The sequence below is a fragment of the Daphnia pulex genome, chromosome 3, assembly GCF_021134715.1.
Source record: "Daphnia pulex isolate KAP4 chromosome 3, ASM2113471v1".
In the NCBI taxonomy this organism is placed as follows: domain Eukaryota; kingdom Metazoa; phylum Arthropoda; class Branchiopoda; order Diplostraca; family Daphniidae; genus Daphnia; species Daphnia pulex.
The window spans coordinates 2,065,979-2,090,116 of NC_060019.1; the positions used below are offsets into that span (position 1 = coordinate 2,065,979).

General features: G+C 39.6%; 1 protein-coding gene and 2 long non-coding RNA genes across 5 annotated transcripts; 1 reads left to right on the forward strand and 2 right to left on the reverse strand.

Moving 5' to 3' along the window:
• Positions 1 to 1,392: 1,392 nt before the first annotated feature.
• LOC124190020 lies at positions 1,393 to 14,633 on the reverse strand. Of its 2 annotated transcripts, XR_006872788.1 has the most exons (6): positions 14,336 to 14,633; positions 13,846 to 13,995; positions 13,569 to 13,777; positions 13,106 to 13,191; positions 6,664 to 6,779; positions 1,393 to 3,097 (listed from the first exon to the last, which is right to left on the reverse strand). It is a non-coding gene; the product is annotated as an uncharacterized LOC124190020 (long non-coding RNA). The 2 variants fall into 2 exon arrangements; XR_006872789.1 differs by lacking the exon at positions 6,664 to 6,779 and having other exon boundaries at positions 14,336 to 14,631.
• A 147-nt stretch (positions 14,634 to 14,780) lies between these two features.
• Positions 14,781 to 19,091, forward strand: LOC124190614. 2 transcript variants are annotated; one of them, XM_046583401.1, is made up of 2 exons: positions 14,781 to 17,627; positions 18,791 to 19,091. In XM_046583401.1, exons 1-2 carry the CDS (start codon positions 14,842 to 14,844, stop codon positions 18,882 to 18,884), a joined length of 2,880 nt encoding a protein of 959 aa, XP_046439357.1. In that variant the 5' UTR covers positions 14,781 to 14,841; the 3' UTR covers positions 18,885 to 19,091. The 2 variants fall into 2 exon arrangements, with proteins under 2 accessions (XP_046439357.1, XP_046439358.1); XM_046583402.1 differs by having other exon boundaries at positions 14,809 to 15,575.
• A 631-nt stretch (positions 19,092 to 19,722) lies between these two features.
• LOC124189932 lies at positions 19,723 to 22,745 on the reverse strand. Its single transcript, XR_006872716.1, has 3 exons — positions 22,610 to 22,745; positions 19,870 to 22,232; positions 19,723 to 19,758 (listed from the first exon to the last, which is right to left on the reverse strand). It is a non-coding gene; the product is annotated as an uncharacterized LOC124189932 (long non-coding RNA).
• Between the last annotated feature and the right edge of the window lie 1,393 nt (positions 22,746 to 24,138).

The window sequence follows — 24,138 nt, forward strand, 5'->3', positions numbered from 1 at the left end:
TGCAAGCAAGCTGATAACATTTGAAATAAAATCCTATAGCTTGTGTAGCTTTAATGCCAACAACTTACCCATCCCATGGGAGGAGTTTGAGCTAATATCCATTTTCAAGTGCATCTCCACAAACCAAAGAGCAGATTATTCCAGCCAAGATGGTTAACTTCATCATAATTATTGCATCAAATTTCTTGATGCTTGCTGTAAATTGTAATTAACAGTAGACTATTCTAAATAATAAAACAGCTCAACTAATCTCAACTGATTAAATCAATATTAAATCAAAGAAGCTTACGAAAGGAAATAGTTTCGAGTATTTTACCATGTTTGACACTTGGAAAAATTGAAACTGTTGGTAGCAGACGACATAGACATCTAGCGGCTTAACATGTTTAAGAGGAACGGGTGGGAGAGCATGGCCTACTCTATGGTTAAGGCCTGTAGACTTGTATCCACTGCCATGAAGGCGAGAGGCGTGGCCAAATTCCCTAGCCCTGTCCCTGTGAGAGCCAATCAGGCGAAAAATGGAGGTTACAACTTCGCCATCTGGTGTTTTAAGATGTAAATTTCGTTGTAAACTAAATAACAAATTGTTAGATGCCACGAAATGCGTTTTTCCTACTAAGTTCAACAGCAGATGTTGAGGAAAACGACTAAATAGGGTAAAAAAGACATTTGCATAATTCCAGCAAAATTTTTCGAATAAATTATTCCGTGAAACACAACCTTTGTTATAAACTGCAAATTAAAAAGTTACCTCCCAACCAAGAATTGAACGCCGTACCATGGTGTGGTGGCTGACTTCGCTATCCATACGGCTACCATTGCTATGAAATACGTTGAAAAATTTATTATATCAAGCTACCTAACCATTCTAACGAGATAGCAGTATTGAACGACAGATGGCGAAGTTGTAACCTCCATTTTTCGTCTGATTGGCTCTTGCCCGGGGAAAGGATAGGGAATTTGGCAGATCCTCTCGCCTTCATGGGGCAGGATTCAAGTTTACAGGCCTTAACCATTAAGTAGGCCATGGGGAGAGTCGACTTAGGCGTCAGTTGGTACACATGTTACATTTGGACTCCGAGTTCGATTCCACATCCGGGCAATACTAATTATTAATGGCTATTTAAAACTATTGATATGTTCTAGTGAACAAGGGGTACCAACTCCTTTCTGAAGAGGCGAGACAATCTTAGGCGGTGATACCGTAAAGGTTTATCTCGCAATACTCGACTTCATTCAACAGTAATAGAAAAGATCCCCACTTTCATGTGGGTAATCCCATCCTCAGGGGTGGGTGTGTAGGCCCGAGTCTGAGAGGAAAAAAGAACTCGATTTAGGATTGAAGCACTTCTATAACTGAAAGTGTGTGAACACTGGGTTGCTTGCAACGAATATAGTTTGAAAAGTGTATTACTCCCTTCCTAAATTGATGTACATCTGTGAAGTGTACCGGCTCAGCTGATGTCAGGGATTGATTGTCAGACTACTGACCCACCTGACCTCGTAGGGTTGTTGAAGTTTAGCATTAGAGATATCAATACTACTAATACTTAGTAAACTTTTGTTTTTCTAAAATTCTAGTAAAATAATAAAATTAAAAAAAAATAATATAGAATTTTTCAGTGATTCTCAGGATCTGATTATCAATGTAGCAAAAAAAATAAAGATGTTGAGAACGAAAAAGATCTTTATAGAGTACTACCAAAAGACAACATGAATGATGGCATTTAATAACCTTGTGATACCTTCCATATGGAGATTCATTTTTTCAAAAGAATCGAAGGTAAGATAAGAGAACCTATTTATGTTTTTTTAAAGAAATTCGAGTAGCACATCGAAGACAAGAAAAGTTACACAGTCTAGTCTAGAAGATTTAATGGAGAAATAATGAGCGCGGTCAATTCTAACTATTTAGACATTTTTCGTTAAGATTAAAGTCGACGATAAAAGCTGGGTTAATAAATCGCACGAGGTCATGTCATGTGGTCTCTTTTAACTACTCGTCGCGTCTTGTACTTCTTTATATGCCATGATTTCTGCTGTGATTTGTTTGCATGTTTTCTGTTCCTGGAAACATAAACGAAAAATGGCAAAATTGCAAACAAACCCCACCAATTTGAATTAGTTCATCTTCTTAAGGAAATAATACTCGCACGTATAAGCTCACTTTCCAGGATGCAATTTCAGAAAAAAAAAAGATAATAATACTACACTGTCAAATACAGCTAAGAATCAGCGTCTATAAGTCGTTACCCATTGAATACAGATTGCTTCGTGTGTGATTTACTGATTTACATTGAGTCTCCTACGTCATGCAGTTTGCAGGTTACAGTTAAATTTTGACGACATCTAAAACAGTTTGAGAGTATGGGTTTTGTACTTAAACCGACTTAAACAGAGGGCTAAAACATTGTATTAAATTTTGCAACAAAACTAAATCGAATGCGGAATTTGTTGTCAAAGCATGCGGAATGCATGGTCATTTACTGGTACTTTCTCATTTTTAGCTAAATTCGTGAACGCATTATCTTGAAATATTTTTGGATATCTGAGGGAGGGGAGGGGAGGGTATAGGCTAGTAAAGATGATTTTCGGAATTCATGTTAAGTAATTCTGATTCACACCGGTTCCTAAAATTATCTAATTTCGGAGTGTTGTGATAGTAAAACGTAAAATTCTTTCATTTTGTTAAGCATGGCTATTAACAAATTCACATTGTGAATCCTCTGATGTGTACCTTGGTTTTGTTGATCCCTCAAATTTTGCAAAATGTTAAGACAGTGTCTCTGAACTTCCCTTCGAGGCTTAGCAAAGCGAACAGATATAAACAGAGAAGTAAAATATAAGAAGCTGAGATTTTCATTGAAAATATCATGAGCTCCTTTAAAATAACAGAAAGGGAAAATCGCAGCGCGGCATCCATAAGTCGGGTTAATAAGAACGACGTCGTTGATGAAACCTGGAACTATCAACGAATTCAGTGTACCACGCCTGCAGTAAAATGGGTTGTCTATGGTCCGGCAATAGTCTCCGTGAATCATGGCAAATCTGTGGTTAGCAAATCCTGGGAGATCAATACTTTCAAACCCTTTTTTATCTGCAAAAATTAAAACCAAAGATAAGTCGATCAAATATGCAACAGCTTGTTATATAGATACATTTTCACTTAATCGTCAATATCACAAAACTGATTGCTCAACTGACTGAATTATTGTTATCGACGCGCTACAGAGTTAGCGGACAACTCTCTTAACAAGTTAACAGGCAAGACTGGTCACAACCGCTCTGCATCTACGGGATTTGTATAGGTATTAACCGTAGAAATTTGGTCTCAAAGTCTAGAAGGAAACTTCCTTCGATTATCGACTAAATATGCCTTTCGATTTCCGCAAACAATGTATGAATTATGATACTGAAATGCCATAATCTTTGATCTTGTTCTTATCTAACAATTAGGATCTTGATCTCTATTAAAGGAGGAGTTTACTTTGATTACAATTTCAAATGAAAACACAGAAAAACAAAAAAAAAGAATGTCTCACATGATGAAAATTGCCTCAAGGAACGAGTCCCGAAATGGCACAGAGTGCGAGAACTGCGAGATCAACGAAACTAGAAAGCCTCTTGGTCTTGGTGCAACGCACAAACTCAGGAATATTCAGTTTGTGATTGGCTACACAGCGGTAGGAACTTTAGACATGCCATTGGCAGTGCCTAGAACATCGACTGATGTTGATTATACAAATGCAAGAGCACACTTGACAAGAAATAAAAAAGAATGTTAAAGAGCAAATATTGCCGCCAGCTACACCAACCAAAAAAGGATCAAAGATACAGCCAACGCCATCCCACAATGGCACAATTGTCACGATAAAAACAAAAATATTGAAACAACGGCCGAGAGAAAACGGATTGGAAAACAATTGCCATTCAACTGTCAATAGTCACTATCGACTTCACGAAAAAACAAAGCAGCACGACAACATTTACCAGAGCCGACATAGATAGCCTAATTCCGCCGACACCTTTTTATTTCGAAGAGAAAAATCTAACAGAAACAAACAGATCAAGGAGAGAACAACAAAAAAGTGGCCAAGGCGCGAATATTTCAGATAAATCGCGGAACCCGTGACAGTTTGGAATGGCTCCCACTGTGACAATTGCGTTGCTCTAAAGAGTATTGACGAGAAAAATGTTGCGCGATTGCAACATCACTTCAAATACCGTTCCACGTATTGCGTCTTTTATCAAGTGATGACAGATGAACAGATCTCGAGAAACGAATCGTGTCAAACGGTAACATTAACAAAACGTACAAGAAAGAACTGTGTACTTCCAGTCGAAACAAGCTCAACACCTGTGCGACTGTGCGAGTTATCAGCAGTAAATCCGCATGAATTCACGTCTCCAGAATCGGAATTATCTGAAAGGATCAGTCACTTATTCGAAAGAGCCGCCAAGTAAAGTGAAGAGCTAACTGGACCAGCTGAGACTGACTGAATCGGGTGAAAGTAGTTTTTAAATCCCCACAGAATGTAAAGCAAAGTGTCACGGAATAACATGAATCGAAATCTATCAAACGAACTAACGATGACTTCCTAATACCAAATTAACTTCGAAGACAAAATTATATTTTTTAAACTTGTAACATAACAAAAACAATAACGGACAATTTTAAATTCCAAAGAACTTTAAGTGGATCTACACAGACCATTTCATTTTTTAAATGTCAATACTTAAAGGTTTTATCTCCAAAACGGATGGCGATAAAACTTCATGTTTTTTTTTCAATTGTAAAATCTAGTCAAGAAGGTGGCAAGATATCTGAACCGGGGAAATTTGGTTTACGTTTGTTTTAAAAAAATAGCAAAAAGAAAAAAGTTTTCGCTTTATGAACGACAGCCTAGAGAGAATTCTCAGTGTAAGCTGAAGGAAGGCCAACTAGCTGTTGCCAATAAAAGTCGTCAAACATTACAAAACAAACACAACGTTTTCTACTTTTCTAAGGAGAATGGCAATCTTAAACATTGCAGCACTTCTCTCCTGGTGGAGACTGTCCTGGAACGATACCAGTAGAAAAACCGTTTGACGCAACAACCGGCAACAACGACTAATCGCAGCCTAGAGGGGATTATAACGCTATAAGGACGATGGAAACTTGGGAATAAAATTTCGGGATTATGGCTATCTTAAGACTTGTCGGCAATTTACATAACTCTTTTCCATTGAGGGAAGAACAATGAAGATGTCATCAACAGATGACCTTCTATCGCAACAATTCAACGCACGGAATGGATATTCACATTTTTTTATTTTAAAATTTCAATTTGGACTTGGTTCATGTTAGACTTGACTAAGAAAGAGGTAATACAATCAAAGTTAAAAGCTCGCGTAAAAGAATTCGAGAAAGAAGTGCTAACAATTTTAGCCAAAAGTAATATCACTCTAGCTTGACTTTAGATCAAGCATCTCTTCAGGTACTGGATTTCTGAAGCGCCTGATTACCAATTGGGAATCTAGGTTCAATGAGAACTCACCAGAGGTCATCACTCGGGAGGCGAGAACACAATGCCTGGATTCACTAGATTTGAGACACCACAGTAGCGCCAGAGCGGGTGTGTGAGCCACTTCTAATGCTCACTGGAAGATTTGAACTCCCATACCCCAAGGCAAGGCACACCTGTTCACAAGTGACGCCTTATCCAACACATCCACTCTTCCACAATAACAGACAGTAAAAATAAAAATGTATTTTTAATTTCAGTGGATGATCGCCATAAATAGAATCTTGTGTATCGATGATTGATCGATACTGGTAAAATTTTAACACACTAAATTTCAATGCGTTTTGGTTTCGTAGTCTAATAAAGTTCTGATAAAACATCACGAAATAAAAAGTGGAATACGCGAGTTATTGAACGAAGTAACGAAGACAAATTCTTGTATTGGGAATTAAGCAAAGAAATGTCGGAGAAACGTGAAATTAGCGTCACCTAATATATACATCACCTAATATCTGTAGTAACCGCAACTAAATATTTCGTTGCGCCAATGCGCTAACTAGCCATTCAACGAAATATTTCGTTGCGCTTACTACAGATATTGACTAGTGCAACGAACAATTTTTTAACACTATAAGACAGCTGATGTATACGTTCGATTCATTTAAAGTCAATTGCTTATTAATTACCAGAAATACGAACTTTCTCTTTTCAGTTTGCGATCTTACCCACACATGTAACATAATAGCAATTAATTTGATCGCCCTTTTGAAAAAACGCTAGAGGTCGCGCCATAGAACGATACGAACAAGAAACGAAGTAACCAAAGCCAGAAGAGCATTTTTGCCCTCCAACAGGACATAACATCTTCCAGCAACAAAAGAAAAATGGGAAAGTAACCGTTTCCTTTTATGTCACACCTTCTTTCCCGTTAGTCCTAAAACATAGGACATAGGCCTACCGAGAAATGAAAAAGTACTAAGATAATGTAAACTGACATTCTCCATGTAGCACATTGGATCATTTCTACACTGAGAACTCAGACTGTGCAAGCTCGGATGACGCATGTGCGACACTTCGTCTTCATGAAAATGCGCCCAACCACAAACGAACAGGAATAATGTCCAAAAAGTGAAAATTGCAACTGTAAATGGTCTCCTACCTTTACGATCAACTCATCAGGATGCAGGAGGATGCATGATGTCGAACAGCCCTTATGCAAACATTCAAAATAGATGTTGAGACACCAATGAAGAAATAGTTTCGCAAGGTGACGAACTGTAAAAAAAATATGTGATTGATTATTATAATTACTGCTTTATAAAGTGAATGCAACATCGACAGATGGCAGTTCTAGAGACCAAAAGTGAAGCCGCTAGAATATCAGAAAAAATAATTTAAAAAAATGTGAGGATATCAAGAAAGAATTCCTTTTCTTAAATAATCCTTAACAAGCCATAAGCAAATCTGTCTGGCATCAAATAAACACAAAGGCAAGAAAAACGCACGGTTATTATTTAAAAAAAAGCGGCTGATTTTGGCGGACAGTTTTATAGGGCCTACTGAAACGGCAACATTCAACTGCAATCGCTATGAAGAGTAGATGACGCTATTGCTGGATATTGCATGATAAAATTATTCAAAAACGGCTGAACAGAGAACTGATCGATAAAATCGAAAAACAAATCGAAGAAAATCGAAGAAAAAAAACTACAAACAAGGAACTTCTTGAAACCGTTCAGCCATCAAACCCAGGTGGACGATGAGAGTATTGGCGAAAGATTATATGTAGAAGACCCTCGTTTGGGTTCGTCAGGAGTTTAAAAAAAAACATTGAACAAAACTTTTCTTTAATTTAGACATCCGTTAGGAGACGAAGAATTTGGCAAAAACTTGAAATAAATTGTCGATCCGAAAAGAGGGGAAAAAATTAAAATAAATGCTCATATGGTAAAACAAGTAATCTTCACCAGATTGACAGCACATCTTTAGGTTATAAACCTATCGAGTGCGTTAAACCAATGTGGGACTCTAGGACAACTGAGGGGGTCCCCTATCGGGGTCTCGTGAATCTAGAACGTATAACGAATTACTTGAATGGCTTGTCGGTTTCGCACCTTGTTCCTTGTTTGCGTCACTTCAGCCTAAGACTAAGACTTTCTCGACCTCTTTACAAGGGAGATAATGGTAATGCCCGGAGGTAGAATCGAACTCGGGGTCGAGTTATTAGTACTGATACTAACTGACGCCTTATCCGACTCGCCCACTCGCACTCCCACAGAAATGTTTAGCCGCTAGATGGCTATGTCGTCTGCTACCAACAGTTTGAAGTGTAAACATGGTTCTATACTACTCGGAACCATATTCTCTTTCGTAAGCTTCAATGATCTTTAAAATAATTAATTTAATCAGTTAATTATTTATAAGTTGCTATTTAATTATTCAGAATATTCCACTGTCATTAACACGTCCATTCACTTTGTCTTCGATGTGCTACTAGAATTTCTTTTTGAAAAAAAAACACAAATAGGTTCTCTTATATGACCTTCGATAAATTTCCAGGCAAATTCTTGTGGCAGTTCCCTAGATTCAGTTCCTAAATTGATCGTCAAGACTACTGACCCACCTGACCTCGTAGGGTTGCTGTAGTTTGACATTAGGATATCAATGCACGATTTAGCGAATACGATGATCTAGTGATTAAGGGATTTGTGTCTTGGACAATACTCCCTACCATTCATGGGGGCGGACCGGCGGAAGGATCTTAAACGGAAATGGTGATACCGTAAAGATTGTTCTTACTGTGCACATGACTTCATTTATCCATTTAACAGTCGTTCATTTGGGTGCAAATCAGTTGAGACGAAAAATTTTAATGGGCGCTTTTTTTTTAATGCCGAAAAATAAACCAAATTTCTCCCTTATTGGAGTAGCTGTCGGTTTCGCACCTCTGTTTCACATCATTTCAGCCTAACTTTAATACATAACGTCGGCATCATATACAGTTCTTTGACTTCCAGAAAGGACGATCGACGATGGCGTTTTAGGGTATCTTTAATCGCATTATTGCTTACTGTATTTGAGTTTGGTGCAGCTTTACCGTCCTGAACTCCGTTCTAAAATTATTACCGAATTGAAGATCAAATAACTAAATTCAATTTATCGAATTTTTTAATTAAAAAAAAAATTAAAATGACATGTTTACTCCTAGCGGCTGTTGGCAGTAACTTTAAGAAAAAAAAAACAACTACAATTAAAAAATAGAACATGTCGGGTTAAAAGGAATTATTTTCTAAAATTGAATAATAATATCTACATATGAAAATCAATTTATAACATGAGGGTGAATTAATGCAATAATGCTTCTCCGCTAGTGCGTAGGCCTAATATTGGTCACAGAATCATCAAGTTTCGGGTGGGGATTCGATGAGCTGCATTTATGTTTTTAAAAATCGTATTATCTAGTCAAGAAAGTCGCAAGACGGGAAGTTCGGTTCAGTTTTGTTTAAAACAAAGAAAATTTCGCCTTGTGAAAGACAGCCTAGAGAGAATTCTCTAATAGAAGTCCAGCTTGGCTGTTGCCAAATATATTCCTAACATACACCCAAAATCTCCAACTTTTCTAAGGAGAATGGCCATCTTTGAATTGCTGAAAACTTTCTGCACTCCTTTCATGGTGAGACTGTCCTGGAACGTTACCAACAGAAAAACCGTCTGGCGGGACAAAACGATAGTGTTGTTCCGTTGTGCTTTTTTGGATTCGTTTTCGTTATCGTTAATCGTTATTTTTTCAATTTTTCATTCGTTGCGTTCTCCGTTTCGTTAATTTAAACGTGTCGCATTTTTCTTTTTTTGCGACCCGTTATCGTTTAAAATACAATTTTTTTTAGAACCTAGTTTTCTCTGAATCAGCATGTATTTCTTAACATAACACGTTTAAGCATTGAAAATTACTGAGTTTTAAAAAGAAACAGTTCGCTGTAAAAACTTAAAGGTAAACTGACAAACTCGTAGACAAAACATATGCCTATTTTATAATAAAAGAGGACGCAAGATGTCTTTATTACAGCTAATAAAAACTTTGGCAGCTAGATTATCCTTGTCAGTACGATTTTTTCTACCAGCACAATGCCAACCAGCAATAGAAAATTCTCTTTCAGATGGGGCAGAAGAAGCTTGAAGAGCTAACAAAGTGAAAGCTAGCTTGGATAAATATGGAAAACGATGGCGTTGATTTTTCCAAAATGTGAGGGAGTCAATTTTTTGGCGGATTCCCTCCACCCATAAAACATGAACCTCCAAATCCATTGTGGTATAATCTAACAGTTCTAACTGTATCTTAGATTTACTTGACCCAGGGTTTCGAAAGTGAGATTCGGGAGTAGCACTCACGGTTTTTGCATATAGTAACTTAAACTCGTGTGAATCTAGATTCCTTGGACCATCAGTCCCCGTTTCTCTCTCTTCCTCTTGAACTTTCTCGTTATCCTCGTAATGACCTGTCTCAAGACCCTATATTTGAAAAGAAAAAAAATTAGTGAGACGGTGAGACCTCATTAAAAACGATATTTAGCCTAATAGCCTACCAAGTCTTCTGCAGTTTTATTTATATTTCGTGTGACGATGTTTTGCACGGCAGCTTCTCCAGAAACAAAAAGTCGATAATTAGGGTCCAACTCAGTTGCAAGGAGATACAGGCAGTCGAAATTGTCCATAGTTTCGTCAATCATGAAATCAAATCGATGATTAAGGTCGTTTTTCATAGCATCGCAAACTCCTGCGAACGACGGGTTTTCATCTGAGAACTGAAGTAAAAATTTGTTAAATACAACGCAAGAAGTTTAATTTGCATAAATATGAAAATTTGTTACCTTTTCTAAATGAAGTCGAAGCTCCTCGATACATGGTACTATTGCCGAAAACGTAACAGTTTTTTCCGCACTGACTAACTGCGTGTATGATGCGAATGGCTCGAGAAGGTTAACAATTTTTTTTAGAGCAGCCCACTCCGTATTTAATAGCCCGTCCATGTCCAGTTCCTCGCAAACAATTGTAACCGAATCTCGAAGCTCAAGTAGACGTTTAAGTAGTAGATAAGTAGAGGACCAGCGAGTTGAAACATCTCCAACAAGTTTTTTTTTTGAAAGCTCGATGAGCCTAGGAGTAGCTTTGGTAGAACAATTGAATTTCTTGACTAATTTCTTCGCACGGGCGATTACTTTTAAGAAGAACGGTATGACTGAAGGATTGTTCAAATGATCCACTCGATACTTGTCGAAAGTTGCCATAACAAGCTGAAGGGAGTGTGATAGGCAGGGAATACGTCTCATACGTTTTGATTTTTTCTGTGCGATCATAATTTGGCTGATGGCATTCTCCATTTGTTTCTCGTGTTCCAGAAACTGTAGAACATCTTCATCGATGTTCAACTTCTCTAAAAGCGCTTCATTAGGGTCGACCGTTTGATCCATAGGGTCCTCACTGATGGCAACAGTTTGGGATTCAGGCAGCAATGGAGTGACTATAATCACTTGATCTTCAAGAAAGTTGTCTTCAAATGATTCGACATCAATGTTTGGCATCAGGGCACAGCTATCGTCAGATTCATCAGAGTCTGAGTTTGAGAAAATACTTTCCTCTTCCTCGCTATCTTCATTATTGGATTCAGTCCTTCCAGTGGCAACGCTATCAATAACTGCTTCGATGTCCTCTTGTGTTGAGACGACCTGGAACGCCTTGACCATGTTGGATCCATTATCGGTTACAATGATTGGGACCTCAAAACCCCATTCGGTAATCACTTTCTTCATCAAATCACCAATTACAGCCCCTGTGTGTGGTGATGGAAAATGGAGCAACTCAAGAACAGCATGTTCGATTTCGTGTTCTGCGTTCACATAGTGAATCGTTGCACCTAAATGTTTAATTAAGAATTACTTCCCTAATCAAATTTCATAAAGCAAATTCGTTTTATTACCTAAGTATGAAGAACTCATCCCAGGTTTCGTCCAAATGTCAGCAGTCATATTAGGCTTTGACACTGCATTCTTAACTTGAGCTTTCACAAACTTTCTGGCCTGTTTGAATAATCTTAAAATGTCCTTGGCCAATGCTTTCCTTCCTGGTATTACATGTTTAGGATCCAGCAGCTCAACATATGCTTTCCAGTCTTTGTTGTCACTAATGGAAGTAGTCATCGAAGTAGTTGCAACAACAAAAGCAAGCTTTTTCCTGAGAAGAAGCTGCTTGGTGTTTTTTCTTGAGTATTTTGCCTTTTTAATTGCAATCTGAAATGAAAAAAGGGAAAGCATTAGAAATTGAGAATAATAAATTGCACGATAAAATTTCAAACCTGAGGAAGTGTTGGTTGCAACAAAGATTTAGCTTTGGCCACGACAAATTTCTTAGAGTTACATGTACTTGATAGTGCTGCATTTTCTTTAGCTTCCAGATATTCCAAGTATTCTTTACTTTTGTGTTTCTTAGTCTTTAAATGGTTTTCGAGATTCGTTGTATTGCAACCCTTTACAGTTGCCGGGCAAGTATTGCATTTGCTGGTATCTTTTGTTTTATCATAGATGAAAAATGAATGTACGATGCTTTTTTTGTTACTGCTATTCAGAAGAGATTGCTCACTCTCTGAATCCAAATCTTCGTCTCTTTCCATTTTATTTAATTCTGCCAAAAAGCGATTTACTGAGCTGGCTTGTGTCGCTTCTGCCACATTTGTTCTGACAATTGCTTCTAATGAAGTAGAAGATAGAAGGCCTGTTAGGCCGAATGATGTAGCGAAAATAATGACCTAATTGGTTAATTCCTCGCTAGGGGATCGCTAAGTCGCTAGTAGGTGGTCATCCCAAAATTGAAAATTCCAAATTTTGAGGGGAAAAAAAGTTCCCCCTGGTGGTCAAAAAATTTGAAATCTCTGCGGTTTTGATACGAAAAATTTAGCAAGAAATTAACGAAAACAACGAAAAAAACAGCCATTTCGTTATCGTTAACGAAAAAAACGAGCATTTTCCAAAAAAGTCGATAACGAGGCTCGTTAATACGTTATTTTCGTTGTCGTTATTTAAACGAGCACAACACTACAAAACGACCAATCGCAGCCTGGAGGGGATTATAAGGACTGTGGAAACTTGGGAATACAATTTTGGGATTATGGCTATCTTAAGAGTTGTCGGCAAGTTACAGCACTCATTTCCTTTAAGCGAAAAACAATGGGGATGTCATCAACAGATGACCTTTTATCGCAACAATTCAACACACGGAATGGATATAGGCTTTTGAAAACACGCAAGACGTTGCGCCATAGAACGACACGTCGAAGAAAAACTAGGAAAAATGGGAAAGTAACCTTTTCTTTTTTGAGGAACAAAAAAGAAACACTTTTGATAGAAGTCACCCCATCTTTCCCGTTAGTCCTACAACGTAGGACTACGAAAATGTAAACCGACACTCTCCTTGTAGAACATTGGATACACTGAGAACTTGGACGGTGCAAGCTCGGATGACGTATGTGCGACACTTCGTCTTCATGAAAATACGCCCAACCCCAAACGAACAGGAATAACGTCCAAAAAAAGGAAAATTCAATCTCCTACCTTTACAATCAACTCATCAGGATGCAGGAGGTGACAATCAAAGCACGAGAAAATTGAGTGGCTCCTTAAGAAGAATCAACGATGGTCTAATTAAAACAGAAGAGGGAAAATTAGCACATTGAAGACTTCAAACGGATACAAAGCAACTTATCAATATCAGTAAAAAAGCTAGATCAAATACCACCAGGGGATATTTTTTCAAATTCGTTCGGCTGATTTTCTTGTTACAAGGTTTTAAACATTATTTTCGTTATACCCCATTTTAAATTTGATTTAATGACAGAGAAAATGTTCAAAAATTAGATATTATTCAGATCGCAAGATCCGCCTTCCATTAATGTTTTTCTTTCGTGATACTTTCTCAATCTGTACGCGCACTAGAATTTAACGAAATAAACTCTGAAAACCGAACGTCTAATTAATTATTTTTCTTAAAAAACTCAATATCTAGTTTAGAGTTTACCTTTTCTGACGGAACTATTTCCGCTGGACTTTACTGACGCCCATGGAAAAAAGATTGAATGACGTGAAAAAGTATGACGTCCTCGTGAATACATCCACACTCACATGGATGTACACGAGGAAAATCTGAAGGGAAATTCATAGGAGGCGTTCATTGAGGATTATCGTTTCAAGTTTCGACGTATTTTCACCAAGCTGCAAGTTGCTGGGCTGGGCAAGTTTGAAACTGATATTACTACAATTACCAAAACCAGCAATAAAATTGAAGTACATCTTACTTTCATTCAGCTCGAAAGATAGCATTGGCAATGTTGATTGACAGGTGTGATGATTGACACTGAGTTTCCAACAGAGTGGTCTTGGAAATGGAGGCTGTATTTTGCTACCACAAAAATCATGTCATCGAGTTGGCTCTCAAATGATTACACCTAGGAAAAAAAAGCCTTTGTTAAAATTGTCATTCAGATTAAAACTGTTCTGCCTATTTTATTTAAGTAATGGAGACATAGGGGTCTAATATTCAACTCTTAACTGAGTTACAAGAATTATTTAAGAGTACTTCTATGCCATCATCACATTCTTTGGTTCTCGACAAGTACTTTGTTTTAACTTTCAACAAACTGAAACAGTGCTGATGTAAATCACCTTTTCTTACTTTGAAACTTTTCTTTGCCTACATTTGGAATTCTTTCTTAATATCGATAATAACATTGTAATATAAAGATCCGTGCACGTACAAAAACGATAATAGTTTCTTTAGAAATTCACCTGAATACGCTGAAGATAAGAGAAGTGCCATTCTACTATGTAGGAATCTATTTCACAAGCAAGAATGAAGCAGAGACCTACTTGGTATTTTCGTCCAGATTACTATTATCTGGACTGTTTCTTTATCTTATTAGAAACTGCTTTTCATAAACTCGCGAGTCGGATGTAGCACGAGCATTCAAAGAAACCATGATGCAAACAGAGTCTGTGATGCAAACGAAAGAAATAAAATAGAGGGGAAAAAAAAAGTAAAAAACAGAAACGACGTCTGCAGGAGACGTGCAAAAACATAAAACAAAAGAAGGACGTGTTCCGTTCACGATGTCAAATTCTGAATTGTCGGTAAATTCGTTCGACATTGACTGTGTGCGACCTCTATATTTAGCTGCTTCTCAGCAAACAAAAAAGAACAACAAAACGGGGGATAGGTGAGAGATGGCGCTCAGGTGGGCGGATCTCCCCCTTAGACACGTCAGATCTCTTTTCGCTCTCGTTGTGCAAACATCATGTCGGATCCTGATCAGTCAAGCGACTCTAGCTCAAGTTCTAGTAGTTCAGGCTCCGATTCATCAAGAGGGGGAGGCGTAAAGAAATTTCGTCTCTCAAGTGAAAAGTCAGCTACCTTAGCCGGCTGGGTTGTATCGGGTTTAGATGACACTCGAGCGAAAAGTGCTAGAGAGGCCTTTAGACCCAAGCTAAAGAAGAACGCCGACCTGCTGATCAACCCCAATCTAGATGAGGCTTTCTACATCCGGCTGAAGGCAGTTAAGTCATCTTCGGCAGCTAAGGCCAACATCGACCCAATCGAGAAGATCTACAGAAACCAAACCTTCAAGATCCTTGACTTAGTCAAGCCCATCATGTTTCTGGCGAGTCGAATCAAGAAAAAGAAGAAATCCCGAGCCGACGCCAAGGCGGTTAAGACGGCTCTGAAGCTCTGGGCGGTGGTGTACCACGACATCACGAACGCGCGACGCCGCAACATTCTGGCCCAAATCTACCCACAGAATATCGGGCTACTGGACGACAAGGCTATCCTACCAACCGGCGGAGAACATCTCTTCGGTCCGAAGTTTACCCAGGCCCTGGTCGAGCAGGTGAAGACACTGAACGCTCTTGAAACCGCGGGAGCCCCTCGCGCGTCTGGATCCAGCGGCGGTCATGGTCAACGCCAATCGGGTCGCAGTTTCAGCAATCCACCGGCATCTTCAGGCGGTCGCTATTCAAATCCCGGATCCCGGTATGTCCAAACTATTCTTGCCTTTCACGATTCTTTTGGGGGTCGCATAGCGCGTTTTGCGTCTGAATGGTCAAAACTTACTCTCGACCCGTGGATTTTATCGACGGTGTCTCAAGGTTTACAACTAGACTTTATTTCTGAGCCCGTCCAATTTTTTATTCCACCAAACGCCTGCATGGACACGCATCAATACGATTGCTGCAAGCAGGAAGTGAATTCACTCATAGAAAAAGGAGCGATTGTTAGGGCCCGTGATCAAGGTTTCATCTCCAGCATTTTTCTAATTCCGAAAAGAACAGGAGGTTATAGGCCCATCATTAACCTGAAAGCACTTAATCGTTTTCTGTCTTATCAAAAATTCAAGATGGAGGGCATTTCATCAGTGAGACATACGATTCGGGAAGGGGATTGGCTGACCAAGTTGGACTTGAAAGATGCATATTTGACGGTCCCTATTTTTGAAGGCCATCGGAAATTCCTTCAGTTTAAATGGGAGGGCGTTTTATTCGAATTCGTGTCCCTCCCCTTCGGTTTAAGCTCCGCGCCATGGGCGTTTACCAAGCTTTTAAGGGTAGTGGTAGCCTTCCTGCGGAAGAACGGCCTCCGTCTCGTGATCTACCTGGATGATATTCTAATCGCGGCTAGCTCCCAGTCGGAAGCCAAGGTCGCTGTGAAAAGAGTAAGATCGCTGCTAGAGTCCCTAGGCTTTGTGATTAGTGACGAAAAATCATCGGAAGAGCCCTCTCAGAAATTAGAATACATAGGCCTGTTCATCGACTCAGTCAAAATGAAACTAATCTTGCCGGACAGGAAGAGACTTGACATTTTTCGCCTTTGTAAATCTGCGCTGAAGGAACCTCAAATTTCCCAAATCGATCTGGAAAAGATTATCGGAAATTTGAATTGGGCAGCAGCAGCCGTTAACTTTGCCCCAGCCCATTTTCGCGGTCTTCAGATCCTCCTGAACTCCCGGCCAGAGGGCCGTCTGATTAGGTCAAGTGAATCCTTTACCCTGTCAAAAGAGGCGCGTAAAGACCTACTTTGGTGGCTTTCAGAGGCAGATTTTTTATCTGGCCGACCGCTCATTTTTCCGGCGCCGGATCTGTCCATCGCGTCGGATGCATCCTTATCAGGATGGGGGGCAGTATGCAAAGATTTGAGAACGGGGGGGCCATGGACAAAGGACGAAAGCAAGGAACACATCAATTTTTTAGAGCTCCTGGCAGCACTCAAGGCCCTTCAATGCTTTACAGCAACGGCCCACGACACCACAATCGAATTAAGGATGGATAACACCTCAGCTGTCAGCTACGTGAACAGAATGGGGGGTTGTAAATCAGCGAACCTTTGCAGTATCGCATTGGAAATTTCGAAATGGTGCGAGTGCCGTAACTTGTCTCTTTGTGCCGTATTTGTGCCCGGCGTAACAAATATTCTGGCCGACGCAGAATCTCGGAGGCCTCTGTCGTCGGGGGACTGGAAACTGGACCCGCAATCGTTCAAAACAATTCAGGCAATTTGGGAAGTAGAAGTGGATCTCTTCGCGAGCTCATGGAACGCTCAGTTACCGATTTTTGTCAGCCGGTTTCCGCAACCGGGAGCCTGGAAAACAGACGCTCTGTCGCTGAGCTGGAAGGCTCTCGCGGGATATTGTTTCCCCCCCTTCAACTTGATTCCCTTCTGTCTGACGAAGGTTCGGCAAGAACAAGCCGAGATTGTACTAGTGACACCCTACTGGCCCAGCCAATGCTGGTTCCCGTCCTTGATGGAACTAGCAACGGACATCCCGCTCCTTCTCTTCCCATCCAAGTCGTTGCTGACGTCCCCGTTGGGGGAGGGTCATCCATTGACGAAAGACGAGTCCATCCGTCTAATCGCCTGGCGGCTCTCCGGAGTTGTCTGGAAGAGCGAGGCTTTCCGGAAAAAGTTATCGAGCTCATATTGGGAGCAACTCGTTCAAATACACACTCTGCATACCAGTCCGCTTGGGTCGCTTGGAGCAGTTGGTGTAGTCAACGGAACCACAATCCCCTGTCGTCTGGCGTCAAGGAGGTATTAAATTTCCTTTCGGATTATTTTCATTCCGGTAAAAGCTACAGCACGGTAAATGTAGCCCGTTCAATGCTCTCATCCACCCTAAGCTTATCGTCAGAGAATCTAGAGGTCGGAAGGAACCCCCTGGTCGTTAACCTTATGAAAGGAGTTTATAATGAAAAGCCACCTGAGCCCAGATATACGAATACATGGGACCCTTCTGTAGTATTGACACACTTAGACGTATCCGCAAGCGCCCAGGACAGCCTCTCAATCTTGCAGCTAGCCCGCAAGACGACCACTCTTCTTGCCCTCACCTCGCTTTCAAGATGCGCCGATCTAGCTGCCATCCAGCTCCATTCCATCAGCTTCTCGGAAGGAGGAGTAAAGTTCGTTTTGAGCCGCCCAAGGAAAGCCCAACATTCCGGCCCGCTTCACGTGCTGTCAGTCGGAGCTTGGCACCAGAAACCCGCCATTTGCCCAGTGGCCTGCATGCGGAACTATATGGACCGCACGGCTCCGCTTAGGAACGACTCAAATAGCGAGTCACTCTTCATCGGTTCAAACAAGCCCCATAAACCCGTATCAAGCTCGACGATTGGACGCTGGATCAAGGAGCAACTCAAAGAAGCAAGTATCGATACGTAAGTTTTTTCGGCCCATTCAGCAAGAGGAGCAGCCGCTTCTAAGGCGATGAATAGAGGCGTTCCAATCCAATCGATCCTGAATTTAGGCCACTGGAGCCGGGAATCTACCTTTGCTAGGTTCTATAAAAGAACCGTGCCAGAAAATACCGATTTGGTGGGCGCATCCATCTTACGCAGCCCAGAAGTTTCCAGCGAGCGTCAAATTCAACTCTCCGACTAGTAGTAGCCGTTGACCAGAGGGTATCTTGCTTTTAAGACACAGTCAATGTCGAACGAATTTACCGACAATTGGTAAATTGTTCGAGCGAGCTTTAGCTCGCGATGAACAATTGGGATTGTTGGGGGAATGGAGTGAAGACATTGACTGTCTTCTAACCACCCATCCCGCCCACGTCATTCCCGTTTTTCATTATTATTTTTATCTTATATTTAATACCGAGCTATTTCTAACTATTTAAATACTTAACTCGAATTAGGTGCATCCATTGATTGTCGACGGCCCACTAATTCTCCTTCATTTTATCTTTTTACTAGATACAACAACGGTGGCCAAAGATCAAATCACGGCCGCGGCGCAGCCAATCCCGCCAATAAAGGCGACGAGAACAACAACAACAACAGAAAATAGACTATTTGAACCGTGGATCGCTTTAAACTCTTTCCGTTAAGCCAGACCCACAGTTATTATATGCTTCCAATGCTGACGTGTCTAAGGGGGAGATCCGCCCACCTGAGCGCCATCTCTCACCTATCCCCCGTTTTGTTGTTCTTTTTTGTTTGCTGAGAAGCAGCTAAATATAGAGGTCGCACACAGTCAATGTCTTCACTCCATTCCCCCAACAATCCCAATTGTTCATCGCGAGCTAAAGCTCGCTCGAACAATTTACCAATTCTCCCTAGCTTTTGTACTTTTTAAATTTTCTTTTACTCTTTTAGCTCAATTTTATAACGTTTGCAGAAATTATAACCTAGATTGAAATAATAAAAATGTATTTCAATCACTACCATTAACCTACATAATTATTTTATACAGTTATAGCGGGAAGAAGACACTGTGGAGGGAGGGGGAATAGAACCCGGAAACCACCAGAGGACATCTTATCAACACTAGGCGCCATAACCATTAAACCATGGTCGCACAATCTGTTTCATAGAAATTCTCACGAAAATGCTTACTGTTTCATATTGCTTTTAATTTTCAACATTACTATTCAAATCCATAATAAAATGTAGTTTAAGCATTTAGTTAACAATTTTACCACTAGATGTAGCATTTTTGCCTCAGTTGAACACACCCAAAAACGGAAAAACTTTTTCGACATTTTTTTTTAAACGGACAAACCCAGACCCAGTAAGTATGGGTAGGGAAATAGTGAAATAGTTAGTTTATACTAAAAAAATGAAAAAAAAATGAGAATTAATGAAAATTTTTGATTCGTAAGGAAAGCTTTTCGTTTACATATTTTCAGCGCAGATGGGTGAGGCGGATTCGGCCGTCATATCTGAAAGAGTGGGCCATTAAATAAAGTAAATAGTAAAATTAATGATCAAATGAAAATTTTCGATTACAATGCGTAAGCAATGAAAATTTTAAGGTTATATTAGCTGATCACCGGAACGCTGTCCAGTTTCCAGATTGACTTGGGTAGGGGCTTCCGCTTCCCATGTTGAATGGCCTAATTTGGTTTTGAAGGATATTCGCTCGTGGAAAACGCGGCTGAGCAGTGAAGGTTTTCTTGGCCGGTTCCCTAAATGGTGGGCGTGAAGGATCCTGGGCGCGATGTGTGAGTTGATGCGCCAATTCTTCCAAGAGAACCGAAGTCTTCCCCAGCAGAATGATTGACTCGATGATCCAAGATTTAAGCTCGGCATCACTTCATCGAATTCCAAATCTTAAAAAATTAAAAAGTAACAACATAAGGAAATCAGAACTGAATTTTCAAAAAAGTTTCGATTGGTACGTTTGAACCAACCAATTTTAATGGAAAAACACGAGAGAATTTTCCTGGCGCATGTCAATTTTTTCAACCGGATTGACTGGGGGCGATCTAGGACTACTCTAATAAGGAAGGATCGCAATAAAAATGTCTCCAACTACTTTCTGCCGACTCGTTCGATATTAATACGAGAAATGCTGTGACTTCCGTTTATTGAGAACAGAAAATGAGAAAAGCTATATTGCTGCAAAATAAGATAGATGACTTGATTGTGATTGGGAACTCAATTAGATCATCTTTCAATTTTTAGATCATCTAATTTAGATGAACTAATAATCGCCTCATTTCGTTCCCATGTGATGAAAAATGAAAACTAACCAAAACCATACACATTATCACATACACCCAGACACCTATAATGGTTACCGTCGTATGACAGTTGAGAGAAATTCACAGCACTTTGAAGGAGAACTTTTCTTACTTGCTCTTACACGATATTGGGAGGGCTATTCCTCTCAGCATGATTAACTCAGTCTCACACACTGAACAATTATTACTTTCCAGTAAAAATATGGTAAATTATTGGTGAATTTATTCCTCTACGCTTAATAATTTTTCCTCAATTGGTTGAAAATGATGGCGAAACCAAAGTAAAAGAAAAACGCAGCCCTTATTATAATAGGATTCAGATAGCAGCTCCGAAGGTACCTGAAACGAATTCGTGTGAAAAATTTAATCAATCGTATTGATCTAATATGTTTAGTAATTCGATTTACCATTGAATTAATTAATAAAAATAGTAATTTTAACAGCTCAGTCTCGGGAGAGTCGCGATCCGTCGTCCGGACAACTTCATGTCGTCTCCACACATTCCCAGCAGGTAACTAGTACCACCGGATTACATTAAAGTATTTTGTCGTTGAGCTACGAGACCGTATACGTAATTCGTTTTTCAGGGGTTTTGTTGGTGTTCAAAAATCATGTCGGAAATGTCAAAATGAAGACAAGAAGAATTCAAGGAATCATTTTGGGACACAATTAGAGAATATTCGCTAAGGTTAATTATTACCATATTCACAATGAGATCAGGATCATTCCAATGGCCAGGGGTAGCAACATTGAGGCAATTGTTGATCAAGATTCGACTTACAAATTGGATTTCAGCGTCAGGGAATATCGGCAAAACTTGGAGATGACGCAGAGCAAAAAGATTCTGACTCTAGGGCCATGCGACAGCATTAATATTCCGGATGTGAGGGAATTTCGCCGCGAACTACTCCACCTGGTGGAAGAGTTGTCGAACAACAACTGACACTCGCGAGATTGAAACGGCCGATAATTCCGGATTCTCCAAAGTGATTCGAGGTAATCGCGAGTGGCCGTCATTTATTGCCCGGTTCACCCGTGGCCCTGGACCCGTTCGTATCCAACAGAAGTGCTTCTTTTTGACCCGATTTTGGTGGAGTTGATCCTATTCGATCGTGACATCGAAAAGATACGCGAGAATTACGATCGCACCTATCCGGACTTGATGGTGGACGCTTATGTCGAACTCTAATCACTGGAACATCTTTTACGAAAACCTGAAAATCCGCTGGATCCGTCACGGTCGACAGTTCCGCATCAATGAACACCTCGGAACTCTTTCTCTGAAGCACGAAGTTCACCGCCTGATACAAAAAGAAAATCTTCTAAAAATAAAATTTTGTGCTGATTGATCAAAATTTAATTCTGATAATAAACATTTCATTAAAAAAAAAGAATAACCCGTTTTTATTTCTGTAGCATACGACTACCTCGTGTTTGTTGTTCTAACAAATAACCAGGAAGTGCCAGTGCAGGACTGCAGGTCCCTCTTAGTCATGAAATTTTGAAATTTAGTCAAGAATTTTTCACCAGACAGGATAAAAGGGTTGTCCTCGTGAATACCCCCACACTCGCAGGGTGTACACGAGGACATTTAAAGATAGGGGAACTGGGGAGGAATACGTTACTCATCGGCCGACATTGGAGATTTCTCTAATCAGGATGATGTTTATCTAAATGATAAATAAAAAATTGGGATACGAAAAATATTTGTAGGAACAAACAAGCAAGGAGAAGTTGAAAATGAGACAGTGGGTAAACTCAAATTGTTAATAAACAGGAGAATCAAGGTTTCCACATCTTCATTTGTGCAAGGCATGCATATTTTGAATAATTAAAATATCTAGCATATTGTGGGAATAAAAGAAATAACACAAATCATATAATCCTAGCAATGATACTGAAATTGTTGCTAATGACAGGTAAATATAACACCAGCACAACCAAAACTGGCATATCTTGTGGATATGATATAACGATGCTCAGGCCTCAGATCTTCACAAGGGAAAAGGTAACATCATTCTATTTGTATTCTTCGTTTCATATTTACCTGCTGAACTGCATGCTGTGTGTATCAAGCGATTTTATAAAAAGTTGCGACCAGAGTTGACACATGCAATATTTTTTGTTTTACCTTTACTTTTTGTTCGTGCAGCCAAGTATGTTTCCAAAAACGCTATCGTTCCGTTTTCTTTAGAATTCGTCTCTTTTTTCGAAACTTTGACACAAAGTGAAAGCAGACGACACTAATATTCTATTCTAATTAGCCGTTCTTAAGAATCGATAGAAAAATCGAGCATCCCCGCTAAAAAAACGATCAAACGTTAAATCCAATGAAGGACTCTTTTGCTAAAAGGATCAAAAACAACTTATGCTAAAGAGAAGGTGTAAAGGCAGGACAAATAATAAATTTCGATTCAAAAATTTACTTAATTCAGCCTGTGGGGAAAAACCGAGACCATAAAAACACTTTCACTCGCTTTCACTTTATTCGTCTCTCATTTTCAACTGAGCTGGCAAAATAAACCAGAGGGCAAATGGCATTGAGTCCATTGACGGGCAATCAATCGGGCCGGCAATAAGACGTATAACCTTCTCAACAAATAATTAACACATTTTGCTCCGTAGTCTATTTGAGGGTATATACTTTCTAAAACTGTTTAAAAAACCACGAGTAAAAAAAGCAATAAACAATTAAGTTCCGATGAAAGTAAACTTCCTCGTGAATCGTTTTTTTAAATTATTTAACGCATGATTTGATTTTACTCAATTTCCATTTTACTGCTTCGAGAACATGAAAGGTTTTGAGAGGGCTTTGACTTTCGGCAATATTTTCACACAGGATGAATACCACAATTTTTTGGGTCAGTTCACCCGAAATTTAATCGACATTATAGTACTCCTGCAATCCAACCACTCTGCTGAATGAATAAAGGAATAAAGTTATACAGAATCGCGGGGTGTCAAATGCGCTTAGGTCCTAACAATTGTCACTCTAAGGGGGCTGGTGGACACGACAGGACCGGACAGGACTGATTGATAAAATCAAATGATCATATGCTGGTATTCAAATTTTATGAATTTAAATTTTCAAACTTTCTGAGAAATGAGAAATCATAATTCTGGTGAAAAGAAATATCAAATTTACTGGATCTTATAAATAATTTAAGAATTGTAATATTTTTTTCCCCTCTTTAAGTGGAGTCCAAAATGAATCAATGAAAAATCAATAATAATTAAAATTAAATTTGATTGTATTGTTCCGAAAGTATTACACAGATATCGCATCAATTTCAAATTACATCGTATTACATCAAATCACATCTTCACTCTTCAGCTTCACAATCTCATATTCAGTTGACGAGTGGATTTTCGAGGCCTTCAGTCGTATAGTTAACTTAATCGAAGGCTGGGCTGCAGGTGTTGTAAGGACTGATGAGGTAGTAGATGTCCAATTCGCCTCTTTCTTGATAGTTGGTGCTTTCGATTTTATGGCCTTGGCGATTTCAGCCGCTACTGCCGCCTTCGACTCGGTCTTCAGGACTATTCTATTAGGAAGCTTATTCTTCTGGACCTTTG

What these genes read in the sequence shown, in the direction of transcription:
- LOC124190614 (XM_046583401.1), top strand. Translation starts at nt 14,842, where the DNA reads ATGTCGGATCCTGATCAGTCAAGCGACTCTAGCTCAAGTTCTAGTAGT. An exon ending in TGTCGTCTGGCGTCAAGGAG is followed by an intron (nt 17,628 to 18,790) that starts GTATTAAATTTC and finishes TCTTTTTACTAG; the next exon opens with ATACAACAACGGTGGCCAAA.